Raw genomic sequence first — 26,620 nt, forward strand, 5'->3', positions numbered from 1 at the left:
AATAAATTAATAAAATTTCACTAAGAAAATTTAGAAACAAGTTTCAAATTTTAAAAGAATTGATCATTTTTTAAAAATTTTATTGTGATATTCTTGGTGACATGAAACTGTTTGATTTTTCTTGGATTTGCAATAGGTTGACTGCTCAAATTCATATAAAAGCACTGTGCCTTTCTTTTCTTTTTGCACTTACAAAACCAAGAACTTGATTCTTAAGAATTTTTTTTTTCTAAAACTGAACTTTCAAAAATTATTTTTGTATAGTAACTAGAACTGATTATTTGATTCTTTGCAACAGTTTCTTGAAATTCAAAATAAAAGATCATCTCCAACTGACTCAAGTTCCACCTTCCTAGTTGCTTTGATTGGTCTAATTAATCAGTCTGAGCCTAAATGTATGCGTCAAAAAAAATTCTAGTAAAATTAAATCCCAATTTGATTAAGAACCTTTCTACATAACTATTCCATTAGTTTATAATGCTACTGTCAAATATTACTTGTGTCGGTAATAAATATTTTATTAATAAGAATTCAGATGAATACCATTTAAAATAGCAATGTTTTAAATAATAACAAAATTAATAATAGAAAAAGTAAACCGAAATCTAAAAACCATTTACCAGCTTGCTGTATTGCTCCTTCTGTAATGGCTTCAGGAACATCATACTTCGTGTGATACACATAACCGTTCTTTACATAAGCAAAATCTAGACCTACAAGACAGAAAAAAATTTTTATAAGCCAGAGACAAATAGGGTAATGAAAAGGGGGAAAAAATCTATCAAAATTAGTAGTAATCAGAAAGGTTATTTTTTCTCTAAAACTTCATTACTCATAAACATGATACGGAACTAATGTGATATACCCCACCCTTGGCGACTTTTCCTGTTGGCGCCAAGAAAGTGTCGCCAAGAAAACGATGTATGACAACATATGTCATACATCGCTCTTAGCGATGCTTTTTTAGCGCCAACAGGAAAAAAAGATAAAAAAACATGATCAAAGCACTTCAGAACACAATAAAAAATAAAAACATAAAACAACAAAAACATCACGAATATACGCTTCAAAAATACCAGAAACTAAAAAGTTTTTGTACACAAAGAACAATTACCTAAAAGTATTTAAAATGCTTAAATTGACAAATTACTATAACAGCTCACCAATGAAATATGTATCAATAGAAATAAAAGCTATTTTCCAACATGCATTTCATCGAACAAAAATTTTTCTCATATTCTGCTAAAAAAGAACAAAGCGATTCAAATTGCAATGTTTAAAGCGGAAAACATCCCCAAAATCAATAACTATTTCAGCCAAAAAACGCTTAGTTACTCAAATTTCGATGTGTGAAAAGTAAAAATCTCTCAACAGAACCATCCTAAACATAAACAATACAAAAATACCATACATTTATTTGCTATCCAGACATACTTTCAAAATACCTATTATATTTTACATAAAATAACACCTTTATATTTTTATAAAATGCTGTCAACTTATTTTCAGAAATTCAGTACCTAAAGGAGGCACGTTCATAGAATGTCTAAATAATTCGTGACATTGATAAGAATTAACTTTTAGAACAAAATAACTGTACTATTTTTGTAAAATTAATTTACATACAGTAAAAATAAAGTTAAAAACTACAAGAACCCCTCAGGGATTTGTAAAAACAAAGAATTTCAAAAGTGAGAGTTTTTTTTTTTAATTCTAAAATAAAGAACTTGCCTTTTTATTGTATAAATCCTCACACTCAGTCTAAAACAATACATTATATGACAGTGGCACGTTACAGATACACACCACGTTGGAGTTAACTTTTAATTAACATTCAAGTTTGAAGAAACTGGCATTTTCTAATGTTTTTACTTCAAAACACAACTACTGAATTTAAACTAACACAAAATAAGCTTTCCTGTAAGGTATATAGCACGAAACAACACCTATCTCTCATGCGTAAAACCGAGTAAACAACCCAAGTAAACAAGTTTGAACAAGATTGCCTTCGGGTTGCGAAACACTGGTTTATTTCGCCAGGGATGCTATGCTTAAAAAGTTATCGCCTCATTGGCGAGAAAAATATTTCAATTTTGTGCAAAAAATCGGATGTCGCCAAATGGGGGGGTATATCACATCTGTACCCATGATACAAAATGCTAGCTTACTGTAAAATACGAAAATATTCTTTTAAAGTGCTGATAAATGTCCGAAACATGCCTTTCAATACCTTAGTGTATACCAGCCCTTTGGTGCACATATTACCAGATACATATAACATTAAATGCGTTGTTCACTTTTTTTTTACACAAACTAGGGGCCCCCTGCTTGCTGACGCTCGCCAACCCCTGAAGACTGCATCGCAATCTTACATGATTTGCAAAGATTTAAATCGTCAATTAAAAAGAAACAGATTAAAATTGCATTATGGAACCCCTTTGGAACCAAAAGCACAACTTGCACGGGTTTCAAAATAACTTGTACCAACTTGCATAGCCGTAAGGGCTAAATGGTTTCTGAGCATTGCAAAACTGCAGTTTTGTACGTTTGAAAAGTCGCTTTCATAATCGTGGTCTCTAGTGATATATTTTGCTTTTTAGCTCGGGGCTTGAATTGAGTTGAGCCTAAGATTTTCTGTTAAAATCGAAACCCTTAAAATTTGTGAATAAGAAAGAAGAAACAAACGAATCTAAAAGACGTAACTATATCAACTCGAAATAAAACATCAATAATTTGAATGGAGACGAGATTTTTTGAACTTGAATAAAATGGCTAGTAGCATTTTCTCCTTTGGAGATAGAAGCTTAGTTTTTCGACCATAGGTCAAGTTAGATCTGGAGTAAAAAATGCTGTTCTTTCCAGTGGTGTCAAAAAGAAAACAGTGGGACAATTCTTTCACTTTTTACTAATAGATTTAATGAAGAATGTATTACCTAAATTTCAGCTAAACCTAAAAAAACTTGAGCTCTATAAATGTAAATAACTCCCGCCGTAATTAAGTTAGCACATTGAAAGAAATTGTGTAAAATGCAAAACATTCCATCCTTTCTAATGGTATATAATATTAATAAGTGCAAGTAATTTTCATCCCTTTAATAGGCAATTTACTCAAAAATTGGGCTTAAAAAATTACAAAAAAAAACTAATTCAAAATTTAAAAATCAAAACCCCAGGTGCAAACCACTGGGGCTCGAAGTAATTTCGCACAAAATTTGAATGCTGTAGGTGCTATGGGGTCTCCTGGACGCAGGCACACCAGACTTCCTTTTAGAATTTCTTTGACCTTTTTTGTTTAATATAAAAAGATAAGGAATAGTGTCATTTTTTATTTATTTGAATTAAATTGCATACCTTTGGAATTAGTGGCAGCAATGAACAAGGAATATTTTTCTACTATTGGTTAGTTTAAAAATATTTAATGTTCATACTTTGATACTTATATTGAAAAACTGCCTTTTTTGCATTAAATGAACTTTGTTCACAACCATTACGGGCCAGATTCAACTGAAACATTTTTCGAACGTTTTCCCCTTTTCCATCGAACGCTTCAATCAAAAGCAGCTATTCCGGATTCAACTGAAACGATTCGAACGTTTTTAACCACGTGACACATCCGAGTGGTTGGATTCGAACGATTGTGAAGATTTGACTGGTTTATTTATCTTGCAGCAATGGCAGACGAAGTAGCGGTCAGAAATTGCTATCGCCGATGATAAATATTTTGCTATATTCATCCACAGTTGATTGTAGGCGAGTGTTACATTTTTTATTACAAATAAATACTTTTATGACTGTAATACTTTTTCTGTAAAGATGGTTGCTGCTTAAAATTACGTTTTTATCTAGTTCGAACATTCATCCTTTTTTTAAACTTTAAAACATCGTGACAAGCTTTCAAAATTAAATCAAAATTTGTTTGCCAAGAAGCTATTTTATAACAGTTCCTCTAATTACGAAGTAATTGTAACATATGACAGCATTGAGTCTTGATTATTTTATGAAATTATTTAATGAATTATTACTTTATTTAATGAATATATCTACTTCCGAAAATTCTTTTACTGCTTACATCTAAAGTTAATGAAAAGATATTGCTTATTGCTAAAAATACTATTGTTTTTCTAAATTTATTTTAAATTCTATGAATAACAACTAGGTCTGTAAAAACATGCTTCTTGTAATTGATTAGATTTCAATAAACAAATTGAAGCATCTAGGTTTAGTAAACTACTTGGGTTTTCAAGAAAACAGTTTTATATATTGTTCCCCCTTCCCTCTTTCAAGCGTTTAAATGCTTGTTATCTGTATAAATGAGTATAATATTTTTTTTCAAGGAAAAATGAATAAAAAACTAGTATTCTTCATTAAAAAAAACATTATTTTGAGAACTTTGAATCATATTATTCTAAGCAATTTCTTTGACATTTCAGATACTGTCTACTTTGCTCCTTTTCAACGCTGGAATCTTCCGACTGGGGGCAGGAGAATGGAACTCTTCCAAAAGCATCACTTCCCAAGAAATATAAAAATGACGGACGGCAAGTGACCAAACAAAGGTGCAAGTACCTATTGGGTTCCCTACTTGAACAGAATAGGGAAATTTGCTGCGAATATCAAATTGTGAGTACAAAACATGTGTTACATATGCATACATAAATATGCATGTATAATTAATATAGTATATACACGTATAGTGCATGTGCAGAGTCTGACAAAAATTAACTCTTGGTAGTCAGAAAAAAATTGTAGGCTACTGACAAATTATTTATCCGAGTTAATAGGAAAAACTTTCTGAAAGAGTCTTGCTCTAAAACAACTTGTCACCTAGGTTTTTTTTTTTTTTTTTAAGTCACCTGTGTGACCTGTTGGATCCAGTACATTTGTAGAACTGGTGCCTGACCTGTTACTTTGAGATTTCCAATGCTGAGGAGATCAATTTCAAAGCTGCTTCTTATTTTTATTTGGCTTTTCTTTGATTAACCTTGTTGTACCAGAAACTGATTAATCCTTGCTCCAGCACCCCCAGAAGCATCCTTTCACTTCGAGGACTTTGTGACCACAGCATATTTAACATGCCCCAGTCACCATCAGTGAACACGAAGACTCTTTGACCGGCTGTCATCGAACTCTGAATCCTCCAGTTAAAAGTCCGAGGTTTTTCGATCAAGCCAGCACTGAGCATATACGGGGTGTCATGGCGCAGACTGCAACATTAAAATTTTTAGGAGGGGAGGGTTCAGCAAAATTTAGGGGGGTTCGCCTTAGGTGTTAGGGGGGTGGGCACCCTGCTTTACACCTTACATTCCAGAGTGCCCTGTACATTCTAATATACATGATTTAACCTGAAATACACCATCATATTTCATGTATTTCTGCCGTAGCTCTGGCTGTAGGGCAGTAACTTACTGAAAATGGTTTAACCTGTTGGATAGGACCCTGAAGCAGGGCCGTCCCAAGAGAGAACCTCGCCCAGGGCGAATATTTTCTGACGCCCCCTTGCCACAAACAGAGTGATAGGTATTTTTTGGAAAAGTACCAAACATTTTTTTAAATCAATTATTACATAATTAAACATGTAATCTGAAAAGTAATGTGTTAGATTTAAAAAACTATTTTTTAATGAAGAATTTGAAATGTAGGAGTTAGTAAAAGCTTAGTTTATGGCGCCCTATCATAACTAGGCGCCCGGGGCAATTACCTCGTTCGCCCTCCTCCTCTGACGGCTATGCCCTGAATACAGCTCTGTTTTTTCATGCAGATTAAATCCAATGATGAAATGAAGTTCTAATTATTTAAAAGGTTACTTTTATACAGAAAACATACATAAGTGTAAAAATAAATCAATAATTTGCAATTAATAACTTTTCATTAAATTTCAATATTTCAACTGTGCTGTTGCTTTTAATAGATGTTAATACACCATTGAACAATCAAAATGTCATAGAACAGATTTTTTGTTTCGAAGTTTTATGAACAGGGTATCTGTTACATTCAGAGTTTTCAAGTCCATGATTTTCCATTGACATTTTTCTCAAAAATTGTGCTTTGTGAAAATAAAATTGCTTCTGAGCTGTGGTTACCCCCCAAATATACTTCTAAAGTTTCAACTTAAAGCAAAATGTATTGAGCTAAGCTATTATTATAACTAAAAAACAACAGTTATTTGTGATACAAGTTACATGGAAAAAGTAAAATCAATATAGTTTTTGTGATTTACAATCAACCATAAAAATTTTAAATTACAATACAATTTAACTTTATGAGATTTAAAACATTTTTTATTCTAAGAAGAAAAAGAACCAGACAATTAAATGGTTATGGTTATAAAGTTTCGGTAGTTTTCCAGAAAAAAAATGTGTGTGTTTGTCTGTTTTCAGATTTATATTTAACAGTAAAAGATAACTTGCAGTTATCCGGAAAAATAAACACACGAAACGAGAATGACATGACAAACGTAAACAAGGACAACAGCTGCAGTTACAGGTAACTTCATTCCCTCATTCAATTTTGTGATTGGCTGCCTCAAACTTCCGGCCATATGACGAAACGTCGAGCGAGGAAAACATTCGATTGCAACCCTACACGTTTCGATCGAACGTCAAAAAGCAAGTTGAAGTGCAAAAATCGAACGATTCCGAAAACGTTCGAATTCGAAGGAGAAATTTGACCGTTTCTGTTATGATCGAACGCGTTTCAGTTGAATTCCCCGCTATATCACAGTCAAACTCAATCTCTCATAAGCCAATTCATTTAAAGATGATGACAGCTTGAAGTACTCAGGCAGAATTACTACTTTAGAGAAACAATTTGAAGAGCATTTATAATAACTTTGATGATTATTTTGCTGAGTAATGTTGTAAATAAAAATTTAAAAAAAAAAAAATAAAACCATTTATTTAAGTCTGTTTAATTTTGATAGTCATCTAAAATACTAGTTTAACAATAAATATTTATTAACTAATGAAACATTAATGAAAATTAGGTCTTACTTCCAGTAAAAAAAAATTTTTCACTTCCCATTTTCCCCCAGATCTGACGTTGTAACATTAAAAAACCAAAATGTAAAGAAAACAGAAGAGACTTTGAATATTATTAAAAGTTTTAATGTTTAAAATTTTAATTCTAATAATATTCTTTAAAAATATAACATTATTATAAAAGACAGTAAAGCACATAGTAAAATAAATCCATTTAACCATCCAAAGAAATTAGATCCTGTCGAGGAAGAACAGGTGGCGTGTTTGATTTTCTGCAATTTTCTAAAAGATATCGGATAGCAGACATTTTCTTGCAAATTTAGACAAGTATTTGCATGATTGCTTGATAATGCTTGTTAAACTAATTTTTCAAGAAGGCAAAACAGAAAACTTATTTGTAGAGTTGAGGAGTTTCAAAGTTTTTGTCAAGTAACTTCCCAAAATGAGAAACATTCAGCAATCCCGCTTACATCAAAATATTTTTGACAAGTTAAAGATTTGAAAAGATTGATTAGCCAGCAAACAGATATGAATGTATACAGAATTTTCTTTTCCGAATTCATTTTATAATTGCACAGCCATTGTATTAGTACACCAAAGTATATGTAAATGAAACATTCAATGCCTCTTTAATATTTTTTTTTAAGTTATGGCATTTTTTGCATTTTTATTTTAAACAATATAATAGTTCGAATTACCAGATAAATTTCCAAAGTAATCAAATATTCTGTAATCTGTATCGGAAGGAATTAGACCACTTTGGAAAATGTCTTGAGCAACGACAGAACCTTGAGGAAAAGGTGATTCACTTGAATAAGCTTGTAACAGCCAGGTTCTTAATCTATCTGGAAGAAATATCAACCTTTTCAAAAATGCAAAATGTAGTTCGAATGTTTTACAAGCATCATTTTCATGAAATTTAACAAGCAATACATGAAAACATCAACATAGATAAAAATTACAACTTTTAACTTTCCAAAATTACGCTATGAAACATACAGGGTGTCCAAAATAGAACTGCGGGGCTTTGAAAAATCATAAAAATTGCAGTATTAGAATCAGTTCAGTTAATCGAGAAGAAATCAGTAACTCAAATTTTATGCACACCAGTTTGTATATTCAACACTGGGTACAGAAGAAGCCTTGGCCACTCAAATCCGGAAAAAGTGTATTGGAAGGTCAAGGTCTATTCCTTAGCACCATAGAGGTCCTTATTTGACTCCACGTGACTTTTTTTCTGGGTACATGTCAAGAATTTTGTTCATGGTGTGAAGATACAGGATCTAAATTATCTCGGGGAAGGATATCACTTGTGTGGCAAACAACACTCCAGACATGCTGACAGGGCCCTAATTTCATAATTTTTCTAGGTGGTTAATTACAGGATATAATCAATGCACATTATATCGAAAAACAGCAAAAACAATGCCCACATATAAGGAAATACATTGATTTCCCAATGCCAGGGGGTGGGGTAATTGCCGCCTACTCACCCAACACGTTTTTGGAATTCATTAATAAATTAACTGTTACATTAAATGCAGTATTTGCTTTTAAAAACTCTAAACTTGGTGGTAGTAGTATTTTATAACACTGCATATTTTCGACTCCAGTTTCACTCATTATTTGTTTTCTTAACGCATTGCTAATATGCATTTCTAATCTATTTTTGTAATTTTTTGTATTGAATGTTTGTTTTTGATTGCATAGAAATGTTCTATTAAACATGAGTTACTAGAATTAACATGCTTTACTCAGAACACAGATATACTGCAAACAAATATAATAAAGTAAAAGTAATAATATAAAGACAGTTGGACATTACAGCTGCTTGGGCACTCGCTTATGTCACCGCACCTGCCTAGTAACGTTTACCTAGTTTTATGATTTTACTAAAAAAAAACTCTGTTTCATAACCGCCATTGTTCTTTTATGGAGGGCACCCTGCACATCAAAATAATATTTGTCATAATATTATGATTTAAATGCACAGTTACAAATTATCACATTAAAAAAATTCTACAAATCACTGCAAAAAAATAGAAGGGGAGGGGGGGGGGGGTCTTTTTCTTTTTTTTTAAATTCCAAATACTAACATTTTCAACCTCAAAACGCATTCTATTTTCAATCATACCTATGATTTCACGATGCCGAACGATTTTACAGTACACTATTTCTAAACAACTCATACTCTAATATTGACAGACAACTCATAGAACGCTACCACCACTTTCAACTTAATTCATTTTAAAGTTCAGAAAAATCTCTTCTTATTTTTTAATTTTGAATTTATCTACTAACAGGTGGAAGTTATCTTTAGATTATATAATTTATTAATTTAAACAATTGAAAAAAAAAGATTTTTGAAAGAATAGATATTACCTAATTTATTTATCTATTTATTTATTTAAATCATTACTTTTTACTTTACATTTATTTATTTATATCATAATGTATCAAAACATTATTTTACATTTATTTATTTAGTCATCAAAATTGGAACTCTTTAAAGCGGTTAATATTTTCTATAGCAGAACTCTCAATCAGACAGGTAAAAAATGAGGAATGCAATGCACACTTAAGGTTGGGTGGTTTTATTTTTGATATTTTACAGATGAAGATAACACATCTCTTAATATTAGATGTGCTGGTACTGTACTACAAAAATACATACAATATCACATCTTACTTGCTTGGAAGAGCATTTGTTTACCACCTGCACCGCAGGCTTCTAAATTTACAAATCCAACTACAGATTTGGCCCAAGGGTGTTGCGTGATGAAGCCATGTGCCGCCTACATAAGTAAAGTTTCAAACAATGGATAAAATCAACAATAGAAAAAAAGTGTCAGATTTTGACTAAAAATTCAAAATTAAAACTAAAATCGCATACATTCATATATACTGTAAATTTTTGCCTTTTGAGAAAAATTTGGTTTTGTAATCAATTATTTTGAACTTCAAAAGGGTTAAAGGAAAGAATTGCACATTGAAGAAGAGGGAAGGGTCAATCAATAGTTGATTAGAAACGGGCAGGAAACAGCACCCTAATCCAAATTAGTAAACAGTGCAGTATTGTAAGTAACAAAGCTAACAGAGTGCTTGGGTTTGTCAATAGATCTATTTCAAAAAATCTAAGAAGGTTCTTAGGAGTTTAGTAAGACCCCATTTGGAATATGCCATGCAGTTTTGGTCGCTTTATCTGAGGAAAGATATCTGTGTATTGCAAAGGGCTCAAAGAAGGGTAACTAGACTAGTAAGGGGACTCTCAGATTTAGATTATGATACCAGACTTAATAGGCTTGACATGTATAGCCTGGAGCAAAGGAGGATCAGAGGGGACATTATTCATTTGTTTAAATTCATCAAATTTAAAGATGTTAATGGATTAAATTTTTGCACCAAAAGCAGGATAAGGGTCATTGTTTTAAGCTGTTCAAATCTCAGGCTAACCTGGAAATCAGGAAAAATTACTTTTTTATAATAGGGTCATGGGCCCTTGGAATTGCTCACTGGAAGATGCGGTAATGAGCAAGGAAGTGGATAGCTTAAAGAGGGACATTGATCTTCATTGGGGACTAATAAACCGACTTGGACCAGCCTAAATGGGCCCAGAGCCTGTTGCTGGTCGTCACTTTTGTATTTGCACTATAAAATATCAAGGCGAAACATTACAACGGGCATACAGGCATACCAGTTAAAACACTGTACTTGTACAACAGTTTCAATATTACACGGAATGAAATTTGCGACTATTATAACACGGATTCATTGAATTTCATGCTACATGGTTTTGATATAAAACAAACTTTAAAAGATTGAATTTTATTTTTATTCCATACATTGTTTAGAAAATGGATGATGTTAACTCGTAAAAGGTTTTTACTTTATTTTTATGAAACTGATAAGGAAAATTGTGTCTTATCTTTGGCTTGAAAGTTTGGCCTGCACTTATAACACCAACTATTAACTTTTAAAAATTTATTTTTCTTATTCAGTGTTCTAAAAGCAAAAAGATGAAAATTATTTTGGTTCAAATACATCAAGAGAAAATAACCTTAGGATTAAACATAAGCTACATTTGACAAATGATAAATAAAAAAAAATGTTGCTGAAACAGAGCATGAAATAAAATAAATAGAATAATTATATTTATTTTAGTTTATATTTTGTTTTGCCATTGTTACTCAAACTTGATTGCTACAGAAAAGTTCAGATTTTCTTTCTGATAAAATATGTTTTTCTTAATAAAGAAAGCTTTACCCGGCATTCTAGTTTTAATTTAGGGTATGTACGAGAATTAAGCTGTATTGTTTACAGGGCTCCCAACACATTTTAGATATAGAAAAGGGTAAAAGAAGACCACTTTGAATCAAAAAGGGGACCAAAGAGGACCAGTTAGGATTAAAAAGAGGACCTTGGGAGGATCATTCATAGTTAAACCCAGGGAAGCACCAAAAGGTAAATTAGCTGCCTGCACTAAATACGTGAAGATAATTCGTTAATTAACCATAATAATGATTTTTATTGATAAATCCTTATCACCTTCTGCACAACTGAATCTTTTATCCATTGAATTATATTATTTACACAAACATTTGAATGGGGGGGGGGGGGGGTGACAAGCAAGCATGTAACTAACCATCTTACAGAGTAACTTGAATTGTAAAATAAATTTCCTACTAATTAACAGATAAAAACTGGCTAATTAAAAATAATCACCTACGTGACCAATGAATTAGTGCTTACCTAATAAAAACTTTTTAGATACAGTTATTACAGTAAAACCTTAGCACATAGTAGTTTACAAAAATTTTCACATTACCAGTTTAAAGAGAATTCATTTTGATATAAGGTACCGCAAGACAAGAAGATATAGTTTAGAGGCCAGGAGGTTCCCTCCCCCTCCACAGCCCTTGGTTTTTTCACATATTTCCAGCCTAAATATGATAATTTTATATACATATGAGAGTTTATGACCAAACACCAAAGCAGGAGGTAATATCTGGCTATGCTACTGACTAAGTTCAAAAATATTAGAGGATTGCAAATCATTTATTAGTATGCTAAGTATCCAAATCATTTCTTCATATGTATGTATTAGTTGTTTGGGCACTAAAAAATATTGTAACTGTCTTCATGTATATATAAAAATTAGTGAGAAAGAAAATTTTTTATTAAAGTCACCACACCCAAAAATATACAAATGCTGCTCAAGCGATAAATACACTGAATGTAAATTTGAGCCTGCTTTTACTGGATAACTTAATGTAATAAATAAATGTAATTTCAGATTCATAGAGCTATGTTTTCAAATTGAAAATACTCATTATGAGTATTTAAAAAAATAAGGATACAAAGTTTTAGTTTTTAAAAATAAAATTAAATAATATAATTTGAGGTAGCACATGTCAAAACAGCTTCCAATTTTCAAAAATATTGAAATAATTACAAGATGCAAACGGATTGAAATCTTGAATACGAGAATCAAATTTTTGCGAAGTATGTTCACTGTTGGCATAATTTCCAAAAAAAAATATATATTCTCTGAAACTAAACATGACTAAAATTGAACATAAAATATGCTAGTCTAGGATTAGGATAGCATATGTGAAAATAACATTCGATTGCGCAAAATATCAAAATATGTACAAGATGCAAAAAGATTGAAATCTCAAACACAAGAAGCAATTCTTCGCGAAGTTCGAGTAAGTATAATGCTGCTATGGTTCCAAAAATAAGAAAGTTTATTATCTATTAAAATTAAACAAAAAATAAGCTAATCTATGGTGGTGTATGTCAAAATAACTTCTGATTGCCAAAAATATCAAAACATTAACAAGATGCAAAAAGATTGAAATCTCAAACACGACAAGCAAGTTTCCGCGAAGTGCGATCAAGTTCAATGTTGCCATGGTTTCGAAAAAAAAAGTAGTTTATTATCTATTAAAATTAAAGAAAAAATAAGCTTATCTATGGTGGAGTGTGTCAAAATAACTTTCGATTGCCAAAAATATCAAAATATGTACAAGATGCAAAAAGATTGAAATCTCAAATACAAGAAACAATTCTTCGCGAAGTTCGAGTAAGTCCAATGCTGCTATGGTTCCAAAAATAAGAAAGTTTATTATCTATTAAAATTAAACAAAAAATAAGCCAATCTATGGTGGTGTATGTCAAAATAACTTCCGATTCCCAAAAATATCAAAATATTAACAAGATGCAAAAAGATTGAAATCTCAAACACAGGGTTGGCTTTCTGCCGGCAGAAAATAGTTTTTGCCGTGCCAGTGGCAGAAACTGGTTATAACCGGTAAAAACCGGCAGAAACTGGCAATAACTTAAAAGTGTCTTTAAGAACTTTAACATTACTTAACTTTTAAAGTAATTACTGAATGATATTCGTTTAAATAAACTGAGATATCAAAATTCATTTCAAAATTGTAAAAAATAAAATCCTATGCTTTCCTTGATTTAGTTTAGAAAGGGAACTTTTCAACTGCAGATGCTTCTAATATTTGCATTAATCTAACAAAGGACAAAAATCATATGGGTTCTTAGGCAAGAGGAGTGACATACAGAACTAAACAGGCATTACTGATAGTAATTTGCTCGCTTTATATGCTTCATCTAAACTGCTTGTGATTGAAATTAACTCGTGCTTCAAGAAGAAAGTGTCAGAATTTTATTGCCAATATTAATCTAGATTTTGTATGTACCTATTGTCACAGCTTTACAAAACAAACTGGCCCCATTTCTCGAAACTTATTTTTCCAGTTAAATTTTTACCACTTTCCCAGTTACTAGATGGTGGACCAGTTTGAAAAAATATACAATAGATGAAAGTTTCACGAACATTGTTTGTTCCTCGATTCATTGCCTGCTAGCTCTTCTGTTGCAAGAATATACTTAAGTTCCTCATTTGTGCACATAAAATTGAGAAAACTGTTTGGATGTTTTAAACCACCTTTTCTAAGAGGCAACTGCAGGGTCCAAACAATGTAACATTTGTTGCAATGTAACAATTGATTGTGCTTTAGTTAACAATTAATTATTTTTTCCATGTATTTTCTACTGTGTCAATTTTTTGTCATTTTGCAAGTTTTTGACAGTTTCTGCCGCAAATGTGGCAGAAACTGGTTTTTGCCATGCCGGTTTTAACCGGTTTCTACCTGTGGTTTTAACCACCTTGGCAGAAACTTGTCAACCCTGCTCAAACACGACAAGCACTTTCCGCGAAGTGCGAGAAAGTTCAATGTTGCTATGGTTCCAAAAATAAAAAAGTTAATTGTCTATTAAAATTAACCAAAAAATAAGCCAATCTAAGGAGGTGTTACGTCAAAATAACTTCCGATTGCCAAAAATATCAAAATATTTACAAGATGCCAAGAGATTGAAATCTCAAAACCCAGCATGCAATTTTCGGCGAAGTCCAAGAAAGTTTGATGTTACCATGGTTCCGAAAAAAAAGTAGTTGATTATCTATCGGAATTAAACATAAAATAAGCTAATCTAAGTTAATGAATGTTAAAATAACTTCTGATTGTCAAAAACATCAAAATATTAACAAGATGCAAAAAGATTGAACTCGCAAACGTAGGAAGTAATTTTTCGCAATGCTACATATCGAACACAAGTTCAGAAAATTGCACTGATGAAATATTCTTGATTTTTTTTTTCAAGGGCGTACGAACCCGTTAGAAATTACGGTAGCAAAATGCTTTGATTTGACGTCATAACTCCTCCCCCAAACCTCTCCATTTGCTAGATTTCCATGTTACAGCGGTTGAAGGAGGAGTAATGACGTCAATCTGAAGCGAAATAATACCAGAAAGTCAGGTTCAATAGAAAAACGGTGCCACCGCCACATGTTCGGGGGTAACAAATGTCAGCACACAGTATCTTTTAATGTAATAAAAATTTTTAAAATCTGATTTTTGAGTAAAAACAATATAAAAGCGGACTAAACGGACCAAAATGTTATAAACCGGTCTAAAGCGGACTTTACCCTAAAAACGGACTTTGGCGGGAAAAGCGGACCATTTGGGAGCCCTGTGTTTATAGCAAATCTAATTTTGAATCAGTGGGGCTATTGTATGTTTTGGCTTCCAGTTTTCGTTTGCATGTTTTAGTGAATCGAAATTTCAATGATTATAAATATAGCACCATCAATATACACGGTTGGTATCAATTCAACACGGTAATTGCTTGATTTGCATTATTTTATAGTCTCGTATAATAAGGTTTCAATGTAATTTTTAAACAAGTTTTAATACAACACAATATATATTGACCTGATTTATGCTATGTATGTGATTAATTAGTTTTAAAATAAGCAAAAAAACAATTTATAAAAAGCCTCGTATAACACGGTTTTGACACTACACGGTATGAATTAACCAGGTTATATGAGGGACATCTGTAGTTATATATTATTAATGTCTTGTGAAATGAAAATTCAGTTGAAGTTCAGAAGGTAAAAGCAATAAATTTTAATTATTCATACACTGGTTCAATGGAAAGTTGAAATTTTTTAATGAATTAGACATTTTATCAGACACTTATTAGCGTGAATTTGTTGAATGTAAAAAAATAATAATCTGGAAAAGTTTCACTTAGTTTAAGAAAAAGAACATTAAAATAAACCTTTTTATTCACAACAAAATGGTTTAATATTGACATCACAGGGTTTGCCTGATTTTTTTTTTTTGTATAAATTTTTAGATAGTTTTAGAAGTTATCATTATAGCTAAAATTGTTTTGTGAAAAAAAAAAAAAACATTGAAATAAGTGCAGACAAAATGTAAATTCAGAATTGAAGTTATATATATTAAAAAGAATATACAAATACACATGTCAGGACCAGCAACAGGCTCGGGGCCCAGTTTAATCCCTAATGAAGATCAATGGCCGACTAAGGCTATCTACCCCCTTGCTCATTACAACCTCTTCTCCAAGTGCTCATAACCCTACTAAAATAGTTTCTAGGTTAGTGAAGCATAGTTGCATATGGTTAAGCATATGGAAAAGAATGAAATTGAGCATATGAGAAAGTTACATCAGTGAAACTAATGCAAGATTCTAGAAGATATTGTTTTGAGCCGATTTACATGAATTGATTTACATAAAGCAGGTGTGCCAACCCCTAAGTTCATGAAGATCCACCCCCCACCAAATGAAAAAATTACACCTCAAAACAACCCCCTCCCTCCTAAAAATTTCAATGGGCACCCATGCATAATGGATTTATTTTTGAGAATGTAAATTTTAGAACTTCTGCAAAAAAGATCCTAAAGAGACACTTATAGCAAAACTAAAAACTTTAGAAAGTATCACCTGAAGAATATTTTCTTCAGCTCCATTGAAGAGAAATATTACTTCATGCTGCAGTGCTTCATTACTTTGAGAAAGGGAGATGAGAATTTCAAGCATGATTGCGCAATTAACGATGTCATCACTTGCTCCTATGAAAGAAAAATTCAGCATAAATATGATTTTTATATCACATGATTACATTTTAATTTAAATGATGCTAGATCATGATTTGATATAAATAGTTCTTGATAAGTTTCTAAAGTAAATCTTATAAGCTGGGTAGTGGAGAAATTTGTTTAGTTTACGACCTATATTAGGGAGTGCTCTGCGCAATATCAGCCTAATAAATTTGTCAAGTTCATAAATTGAAAAAAAAAAGGAATATGACATTGTAAAATAAATTCCTAGGCTTCAACACCAAAGAATAAAAATTTAATAAGTTAACAATTTCTTTTCTCATTTTCAATAAGTAAAGTTTTCTTTCATTTTTAAAAACATGTGAGGATATCTTTTGACATAAACATCCAGTTTTGTTTTACATGTTTTATAACATAATTACACATACCACATAATTACTTTTTTAACAGTGGATCTTCAGCTCATGTTTAACGAGGTGTTTATGAAATGTAGTTACTAGGAATAATTTCTGAATAAGCCGTTTGTAAAAAAACTCCTTACAAATTCTAAAATATCTTCTTTTGTAAATAATTGTTTCATTACTAATTTACAGTTTATTAATTTTGTTGAAAAAGATCTTTTTTAAACTGTTTTAACTTCCATTAAAAGTAAAAAACAATTGTCTAGGTTATGATACATTTTTACACAGGTCCTTGAAATACCCCAGTGCCTCTATATAACCAAATTTGTAGAAAAGGGACCCAATAGTTATCACTTTTACATGGAGTGGGAAAAAATCATTTTTCACCATAAAATTTCAGAAAATTGGAAGACAAGACCAAAATTTAAAAGTGTTCATCCAAAAGTATGCAAGAATCAACAAGTATGAATATGGCAAAATCACATTTTAAAAATTTAAACCCAGTATGAATTATTTACTAGGGATAAGAGGAAAAAACCTGCAAGTTTATAGTCTCAGACAAGGGGTCAGCAAGATGGGTCTGGATGCTTTTGCAAATTTTTTATTAAGGGCCAAGAAAAGACATAGCTTGAATTTTTTACTTCAATTTATATCCATGAAATACAGTCGAACAGACTTGGTTAAATTGAAAAGCTTTCTTGCCCAATATCAATCACCAAACTTAGACAAAATAAAAAGCTCTCTGCGAACACAAATCGTAACTGGAAAATTTTTTGCAAATAGTTATTTTGCCCAATTCACCCTTGAATAAAGAATTAAATTTATATTTAAACACAAAGAGAAAAAATAAAAGTGTTTTAAATCATTTTTTTTACAATAATATATAGTTTGCTTATTTTTCACCAACTGGAGAAAACTGCCAATCCCATTATTTTTTTTTTTCCACATGTGCTTTAAAAGGCTTTGGTAGAAATAAACTGGGATTTTTTAAAATTTTCCTTTAAAAAAAATATTATTTTTTAACTACTAACATTAGCAGATTAAAAAAAATTTCTGCAGACCCAAAAATTTTCTGCAAATGCCGTTCGCGCATTTGTCTATATTATGCAAGACTGCAGTCGAATATACAACTCATAACAGATATGGCAGGACCAGTACTTGCAAAAACATGCTTAAAAGTCTTAAAAATTGATATTTTGATAGTTTTTTTTTCTTTCTTTTCCTGTACAGTACCAAAGAAGTTGGTTCATTTGCTTTCAGCTGTTTATTGGCTCATTCTTTTATTAGATATCACTTTTCTAGTGAAAACTCAAAGCCTCCCCCCCCCCCAAAAAAAAAAAAACATTTGCACCCTTGACTTCAAAAAAAAACTTGAAGTTTAAAATTTTGCTATACTTATGTCACGGATTGGTAAACCTTTCTTTCATCTTAAAAATTTGAGTGTTATTTTAAAAATGTGTGGTGCTTATGTCTAGAGCGGGTCTTAAGCCCCTGTATGCGTGCCCATGAGGGCAGCATTATAGAAAACGCTTCCTTATACATTTATTTATCAATACTCAATCTCTCCTTCACATCCGAAAAATTAGAAGCATGAACAGAGCTCTTAAATAATTGTCAAAAGGATGCATGTAAATAGCTTTACCAGGACTAGTAGGCACAGAATCGAAATGGCAGTTCAAAAGTAGACTTTTATTAGTAGATTTCAAAGGTCCAATTTTCGCTACAATATTTTTCACATTTTCGTAGCAAGATGTCATGCCATCTCTAAAAGTCAAAGGAAAACAGCCACTAGTTAGCTGTAAATCTATATCTATTTTGTTGTGCGGTTTCGCATGACTTTTAATGTAATTCAGCTGTCTCGAAATGTAGTCCACAGCTAATATTTCATTTTCGTAGCTTCCAGTTGGCTTTGGTCCGATGCTACTTAGTTCTACGACAAAATTCCTAGCTATTTCTTCACTGAAATGACGGCTACGGTCGTCTACTTTTTTTACTGATTCTAAAGACAACGGGGGCGGGAATCTAACTACATCACAATAAATTACAAGTAAAAATATTGAAAAATAAACTAAAGAGACAAGAATCCATCCTTTCGCAGTGATAAGAGCCGGCGACCTCCTTCTTCCAATTTCTTCATCATGAAAGACAGAATTTTGAGATTCTATTTCGGGAGCTAACACTGGTCTTGTACGCTGTCGAACTTTGCTATCCATTTCTAAAATTTAAAATTTGCCACAAAACCTAATGTAACTCTCCCATTAGTAAGCGTGCACGATTCTATTTACGATGAATTTAAATACTTAGTATAAGGGGGGACAAAAAATCGAGGGGAAACAATTTCAGTTAAAGTTACGACTATACGTAAATTTGATTTGGAAGGTGTATGATCTTCTGGAGAGAAGTTCAACATGAGATTTGTTTTCGTAAAAGGCGAGAATCGGTTGAGATTTTCTTTTTGAGCGTTTTTTTTTTCTTTTTTTAATGATTCGAATAACAAATGAGTATAATAAACGAAAAGCAATTGTCTGAGAAATGAAAAGAAGGACAGAGCGTTTTCCCCTGGATAATGTTTTTTTTTGATGGAGTGCTAACTATGCAGTGCCTATGCGTTTTCATAGGGACTCAAGTCAAGTAAGTTTCCAGGATCTATAGTTTCTCTGCTCGTTTGTTGGGATCAATATAAAACAGAGCTGTCTTTAGGGTCCCCATCGAACCGGTTAAATCATGCGCTCTATACTGTAGTGACGGGGGATCCTGTGTAGTTGTGTAGCGAAGTCTCCGTGCTTATAGGGCCAATACACTTTCAATTTTTCTTGTCTTCCTTTTTGAGCAATCACGATTGCTTATTGTTCTCATTTGTCGGTCCTTGGCGTTGTGGTTCCTTTTTGAGCTTGGACCAGGGGCCTCTGCAACACCGCCGATCACACCCTCTGGTTCTGAGCACTGTCTCCCGGAATCCACTTCTCCTGATCGGTGGCGTCCATACGCTCACACACACACACTCACACACACGCGCCACTACACACACATACTCACACACGCGCGCCGCTACCCACACACACTCACACACACGCGCCGCTACACACATACACGCTCACACACACGCGCCTTAGTGCATACACACAGGTCTACGCACACACAGAAGCCTACACATGCACGCACGCGCGCCTGCACACACACCCCGCCTGCACACACACACACAACTATACACACGTAACCACCCAGTTGGAGGGGCAGACTTGGGGGGACAGGAGCCGTTCCTAGAAACAATAACTCCAATGAGTAGGGTCCTGTAGTGATTGCGAAAAACATAATTTGAATTCAAAATTTCAGATTATTAATTTTCATCATCATTTTTTTTCTTTTTCTTTTTTTTTTTTGTATTATTGGACATTGTACTGTACTGTGCGTAACGGTGAGCACTTCACGACACAGACAACGCATGTCACAATGGGAAAGGAAGTTACATTCAAGTCACAGCGGTCGGAAATCCTCGGAGCTCTTGCCACCCGCTCGAACGGGTGACATTCGTTTTTTTTTTTTTTTTCATATAAAACATTTTAAAATGATTATTCATCAGTCTATAATAATTTATCAGATCAGCGTTTCTTAATTTGTTTGATAAATAAAGCCCTTTTGAATGTCCACTTTTCTCGTGGAACCCTTGTGTTCCTCTCAATTGCATGCAAAGTTTTAGAAATGGGTTTATTTTTAATAAAAGCGATTTTTTTTTTTTTTTTTTTTTTTTTGACTAAAAAAAAGTAATTTTAAAATGGACACAAATTTCTCAAAACACTATCTACAACTCGTTTCAAAGAAAATTTTAAAGTTTTAATTTTAATGATACACATCAGATACCTCACTCATAGCTCATTATTTAAGTGGCTAATTTAAACGATTTGAAAAAAAAAAGAAAAAAGACATGTTTCTAGGAACCCTTGAGTTGATCTCCATGGAACCTTGGGGTTCCGCGGAACAAAATTTAAGAATCGCTGATGTAATAAATAAACCACAAGTCTTTGTTCCAAGATAATTTTTTTAATAGGAAAAAAGTCATCACTTTAAAATCTCTTAATATCTTAGAATCTTGTTCATTAACCTTTTATTTCGCTTTTCCATATCTCTTAGCATTCTTAGCTTGTTTTCATAGCGTATCTATTTTTATGTATTATCTTTAAACCTGAAAGAACTAACTTAGATTTGTCACCTAAAAAAACTAAAATATGTATTCATATTTACTTATTTATTAATTATTATCATTATTATCGTTATTTTGATCAAATTTACAATAAGAATTGGACAAGATCAGAGATTACCCCTGCGATCAATAATTGACCATGGTAGCCTGGTCGGTAAGACGTTGGACTCGTAACTGGAGGGTCGTGGGTTTGACGCCAGACAGTGGGAGTATTTTTGTAGATGCATACATGATTGGGAACCCATCCTTGAACTAACCAGTTTAGTAAGTTTAAAAAGTTCTTAATTTTATAACCTAAATAGCATATTACAATTGAGTGAATGGACTCCAGTTAGTGTTTTATATCGCATTCACATTTTCAAATGAAAATTACTTAATCATTATAGTTGCATCAGAAATGCAGTGATCAGGATCAGCCTACCATGTCATAGTTTTGGAAGATTTGGACTAATGGAAAAAAAGTTTGTGAAATATTTGTAAGTACCCAAAAATATTTTTTTTTTCACTAAAAATATTTAAAAAAAAAAAAAGACATATATTGTTTTTTCCACACAAAGGCAGCTTAAACTGAGTTGTAAAGTTTTCTAGGCATACACCCGAGCCTCTTTTTTTTTTTTTTTTTGGCGTTTATAGAAAGTTTGAACAAGTCCTTGTAACTCCTACTTTCCTGGGATTTTTTAATATGTTGGTTTTAAAAGATTTTTTCTTTTTCACGCAAATTGCGACTATAATTGTATTTATCCAATCTAGCAAGAACTAATTCTTTGAATTCTCTTCACTTTAATTTTCTTTCGTAAAGAGTGTCAGTTGGTGCAAATAGAAACAGAAGGTTCACGTTTCAGTTTCAATCCTTCACATTCTTTTGAATAAATTGAGTGATAGAATTTCGTACATTATATCCAAGACTGCTCTTTGAGCGTAACTAGAACTGGGTATGAAAATTTTAACTTGATGACTGATTGTTAGCCAATGAAATTATGTTTACATTTACCACAGCCCATAGGTCGCATGAAGCACGATGAATCCTCCAAATTTAAACAGAAATCTTTTTTTTTTTTTTTTTTTTTTAATCACAAAAATATCAAACTATGTGCCAAGTTGTGTAAAATACACATAAAAAGTAACTCATATCAAAATTTAATCATTAAAAAAAAGTATGAATTAAAAACTTAGTTGTTTCTATTTACTAGAAGGTGCAGTATTTACGGGGTGGATGGAAACACCTGAATTGCAATTCAAAAATTCCAAAGAAGGTGAAATTCATTACTGAATGTTCTTAGTTAACTTCCACATAGCAAGTAAAACTTATTCAGTCCAGTTACTTTGCATTTGTAGACTTGCTGGAGAGGAAAATGTAGCATCACAAACTTTAAAGCACACCTTTTTTTTTTACCTTTAGTCATCCTCAGACAGTGGTGACTCCTATTCAATTGTTTGGAAACTCGCGAAACTCTCAGAATGTCTTCTTTATTGTGCCTAGCCCTCACCCACCAATAGTTTAGTTTCAAACATCACCGCCAGTATTGGCAAAAACCCGGTTTTTAAAAAAAAAAAGTCCATGGACCCAGAGTTTTTTAAATAAAACCCCCCAAAAAAAGCAACTAAAGCTGGGTTTAAAAAAAAAATGTTTTTTTTTTGTCTTTTTTTAGGGAAAATGTGGGGTGCTTGTAGCATATTGTAGCGTAAGTATATGGACAAAGCAAAAAAATTGTCTTGGGGTAAAAAAAGCTGGAAAATTGAGCATTTTCTGAAGAAAAGTAAAAAAGACGACAAAACCCAAAAATAGTGAAGTTTCAGATTTTTTACTTTCCATGATTACCAACAGTTAGGGCAAAGTTACTTCTCGAGTGATAAAATCTATTGTTCGTTTTTAAGTACTATTTCTTTTTTTTCTTTTGCATTTTACTTTATTGTATTTCATTTTGTCATGCAAAACTACTGTAGAACCTAAAGTAGTTTAAATCCCTTTTAACTGAATTCCAGCTGAATCAAGACATTTCTTTGAATTTCATGTTGCCAGTTTTTCTATTTCTGTGTACAGAGTAAGAAATATTAAACTTTTTCTTAAGATAATGAAAATACTGCACTTCCTATTCTGTTTTCTGCCCGACCGTTTGTAAAACCTGTTAATTTCTAAAAAATGTACCTTGTTTATTCGAGATTTGTGACGTGTTGGTTTGCAGAAAATAATTCACATGAAAGAAGCCTTTTAGCTAGAGTAGTTTCCTATGTACAATCTAAAAATATTGAGAAAATCAGACGTGACATGACTTAGTCAAGATAATTTGAGTTATTTATTGACCAGTTAAAGAAAAAAGTTAAATATATTTATTTAAAATCTTTGAAGTATTTTTTTAATGCCGTTAAGAGTTAAGAAATACTATTTAAGTTCAAATTTCATTTTTTATGTCCATTGTCTGTAGTAAGAACAAATAAAAAAGAAGTTTAAATTGTGAAAGTATTTAATTTAATTAATTTTTTTAAAAACTTCTCAGAAAACTTAGAAAAACCCAAAAGTGGGCTAAATAATGTTTTTTTTTAAATAGGTTTTTTCAAAAAAAAAAAAAAAACCATTGGGTTCAACCCAATTGGGTCCAAGCCGGCCAACCCTGATCACCGCAGATGTAGTAATCGAGTTTGTTCCATTTACCTCATATTTCTATGAACCCAAAATGACCCTATTTTTTATGTCTTTAAATTTAGCGTTTTCAAATACTTTTACCTTGAACGACAACAAATTTGAAAATCTGACATGCCGGAAAAACACGCACGTAAAACCCCTTCTAAACGGAAACCTCTCAAATGCGGACACTCCTCTTATGCGGATAGTTTTTAATTCCCCGCGGCAGCAAAAGGCATTGAGCCTAACCAGGAAACATCACGGTCAAGGAAATTCAAAAAAATTCCAAATTGGTGGCATTCGAAAGAGCATTGGAAAACATGTTTATGGCACTGAAACTACGTGCCCTCGTGACCACGTTATCGAAATATGATGTCTTAAAAATTGCCGAAATTTTTAGTAAAGTCGCCAAATTTAGCGAGTTTTGTTCAGAAATGGAAGGTACGGCGCGAATTCAACATCTGCATCTGACAAGACATTTCACTTCCATATTTGGTCACCACCAAAACGCGTGAGAAATATCGCATTAATTCTTTACTCGGGGTGATTACCATGGCGCGGGGTGTCGTGGCACAGACTGCGGCATTGAAATTTTTAGGGGCTTGTGTTCCGGGATATTAACGTGCAACTGTATAGGGGAAAACGCCACAGCCCGAAATATTTGTTTTATTTTATTGTAAAAACAATGGAATTTTTTGTTATTCTTAAGACTGTCTGTTAAAAAACTGATGTTTAAAACTTTTATGCTTCTGCGGTTGAAATATTTCCACTGAAAGAGTTTATTCGATGATGAAACTGTTTTGAAAAAAATATGATAACCGTAGAGAAACGGTAAACACACTTTAAAGTCTTTTTTTTTTTTTTTTGAAAAGTCGTAAATCTGAAGTCTTCAACAGTATCTAAATACGAAGAAAACGACATTTTTAAAGATTTCAAAGCATGTTCTCAAATTTAAAAAAAAACGATTTCTGTCAGTTATTTCCAGTGTGTTTTTCGTTATGTGTATCGTTTTCAAGTTATGTGTAAACCCTCTAAAAAGTCAAATAAAAAAAAACTGTATTGATTTTTATTTTGCTCGTATTTGAATTCCCTTTTAACGTGAAACATAATTGGTAAAAGTGACTTCAGTATTTTTAAAAATGACTAAATAACATGCAATATGATGTGCATTTACGTTATAGCGACTTTCAGTTGCAGTGACAGACTTTTTCGAACTACAGGGGTTGTTGTAATGAACTTCGACTATAAAATTTTTGATAAGAATCTGTTATGAAGTAATTTCCGACATCGTTAATTTTGCTGTGCAAATTTTTCACACTTACTATCCGTTGTTTTCTTTTTTTTAATTATTATTTTTTTCGATTTTAAATTAAACATTTTCGCTAGCAGTGGTCAGACAATAAAACTTCATGAATGATAATAACTTTTGAAAAAATAAATAAGAGCTGGGATACTACAATCCATGATCATGTTCTTTCAACATCAAAAACTATCCATTTTATTTTCAATATATAAGCTTTAATAAGCATGTTTTTTTTTACTTATTCATATTAATTCTCGTACATAATTATAATTTATTACAACACATTTCATTACAAGAGTACAAACTTAAATTAGTTAAGTAAAACACACTTGAAATGTACTTAAATTCTGAAATGCATTATTATCACGATTACAAAGTTAAATCCTACGTTCAATTTCGTTATAAAGTTGTAGCTCCTCTGGATAAAGCTCTCTAGTTTCCATTTCACAGGCTTCATAGTTACTTTTTAATTTTACCCACACAAGTAAAGGGTTAATTCGAAACATCGTTTACGCGCTTTGCAGATGACCAGAAATGGAAATGAGAGTCTTGCTAGACGCAGGCGATGAAATCACGTGGTATTTTCCATTTCTTGCCAAGTCTTTAAATTTGGCGAATTTTCGTAAGATTTCGACAGACTTTGACCCCCCATATCTCAGAAACAAAAGGACGAGGGCACAAAATATTTGTGTCAAATTTTTTTATAAAGATACTCTTTCGAATGCGATTATTTTAAACTTTTTTCATGATTACTGAACTCGTGATGTTTCCTGGTAAGTAGAATAGTGAGTATTAGAAACCTCTCTCGTACGTACACAATCAAATATGGACACGGACACTATTTTGGAAGCCATTTACATGAATCTTTCCTTTTTTGCAAACACCTGAGTTCAGGAATAATAAAAATTAATTTCGAGAATGAAATAATTATGCATTGGAAGTTAAATTTATGAAGTTGATGAAAATGAAATCCACTTGTTTTACACAGTTCGGCAGGCTAAACCCCAATCTTAACAGACATAAAGCAGATCTGATGAGAAATTTCCTGACGACGCTTAACAACTTTTTTCTGAGCGCTATGGAGGAATGAAATTGAAACCTGTTGTCGTCCAAAAGGCAGCCAGACTCCAGCGCTTTAAAACTCTGGATTTATAGCAGTACCTGGTATTCAAATTAAAAGAGTCTGGATGGGAGACAATCAGTATTATGTCAGATCGGCTTGTAATTTTGTATAAAATGTTTGCTGGAGAAAAGAGGCATTTTGTTTTCTTTATGGATCAATGCAATTCAATTTCAAATATCTTCTTTTTAGTAAACACAACGTCGAAATGTAATTATATGGAAACCGAAATAAATTCCTCAAATGTCATCAGATTGGCAGATCTAACGCATTTGATCAAGAAGACGAAAAACGCTAAAACTAGTGCTGAATTGCTCAAACCTGTTGATGAGATGTCAGATGAGATGTCAGATCAGCTGCGTAAAGTAGGTTAGGAGGAGGATTAAAACTGAAGCAATAGCTAGTTGTTTTTATCCTAGTTAGATTATCATTACCTACAAGAAAACCTCATCAGTGGTTACCTTAAATGTGCGTTGTCGTACTAGAAAAAGGCCGAGCCAAAGGCCAGAGATCCTTATTTGGCTATGTTTAGCGCTCTCAACACTCGTC

At 32.3% G+C, this 26,620-nt stretch overlaps 1 protein-coding gene across 1 annotated transcript in view; it reads right to left on the bottom strand.

Moving 5' to 3' along the window:
* Nucleotides 1-19,043, bottom strand: part of LOC129224489 (endoplasmic reticulum metallopeptidase 1-like) — a 36,082-nt gene extending 17,039 nt beyond the window's left edge. The window contains exons 1-5 of the mRNA XM_054858948.1: nucleotides 18,473-19,043; nucleotides 16,314-16,441; nucleotides 9,667-9,772; nucleotides 7,676-7,822; nucleotides 621-713 (exon numbers count right to left, since the gene is read on the bottom strand). Coding sequence (XP_054714923.1) covers nucleotides 621-713; nucleotides 7,676-7,822; nucleotides 9,667-9,772; nucleotides 16,314-16,441; nucleotides 18,473-19,043 — 1,045 coding nt within the window. The remainder of the gene's footprint in view (nucleotides 1-620; nucleotides 714-7,675; nucleotides 7,823-9,666; nucleotides 9,773-16,313; nucleotides 16,442-18,472) is intronic.
* Nucleotides 19,044-26,620: the final 7,577 nt, after the last annotated feature.

Source organism: Uloborus diversus, chromosome 6, assembly GCF_026930045.1.
Source record: "Uloborus diversus isolate 005 chromosome 6, Udiv.v.3.1, whole genome shotgun sequence".
NCBI classification, from domain to species: Eukaryota; Metazoa; Arthropoda; class Arachnida; order Araneae; family Uloboridae; genus Uloborus; species Uloborus diversus.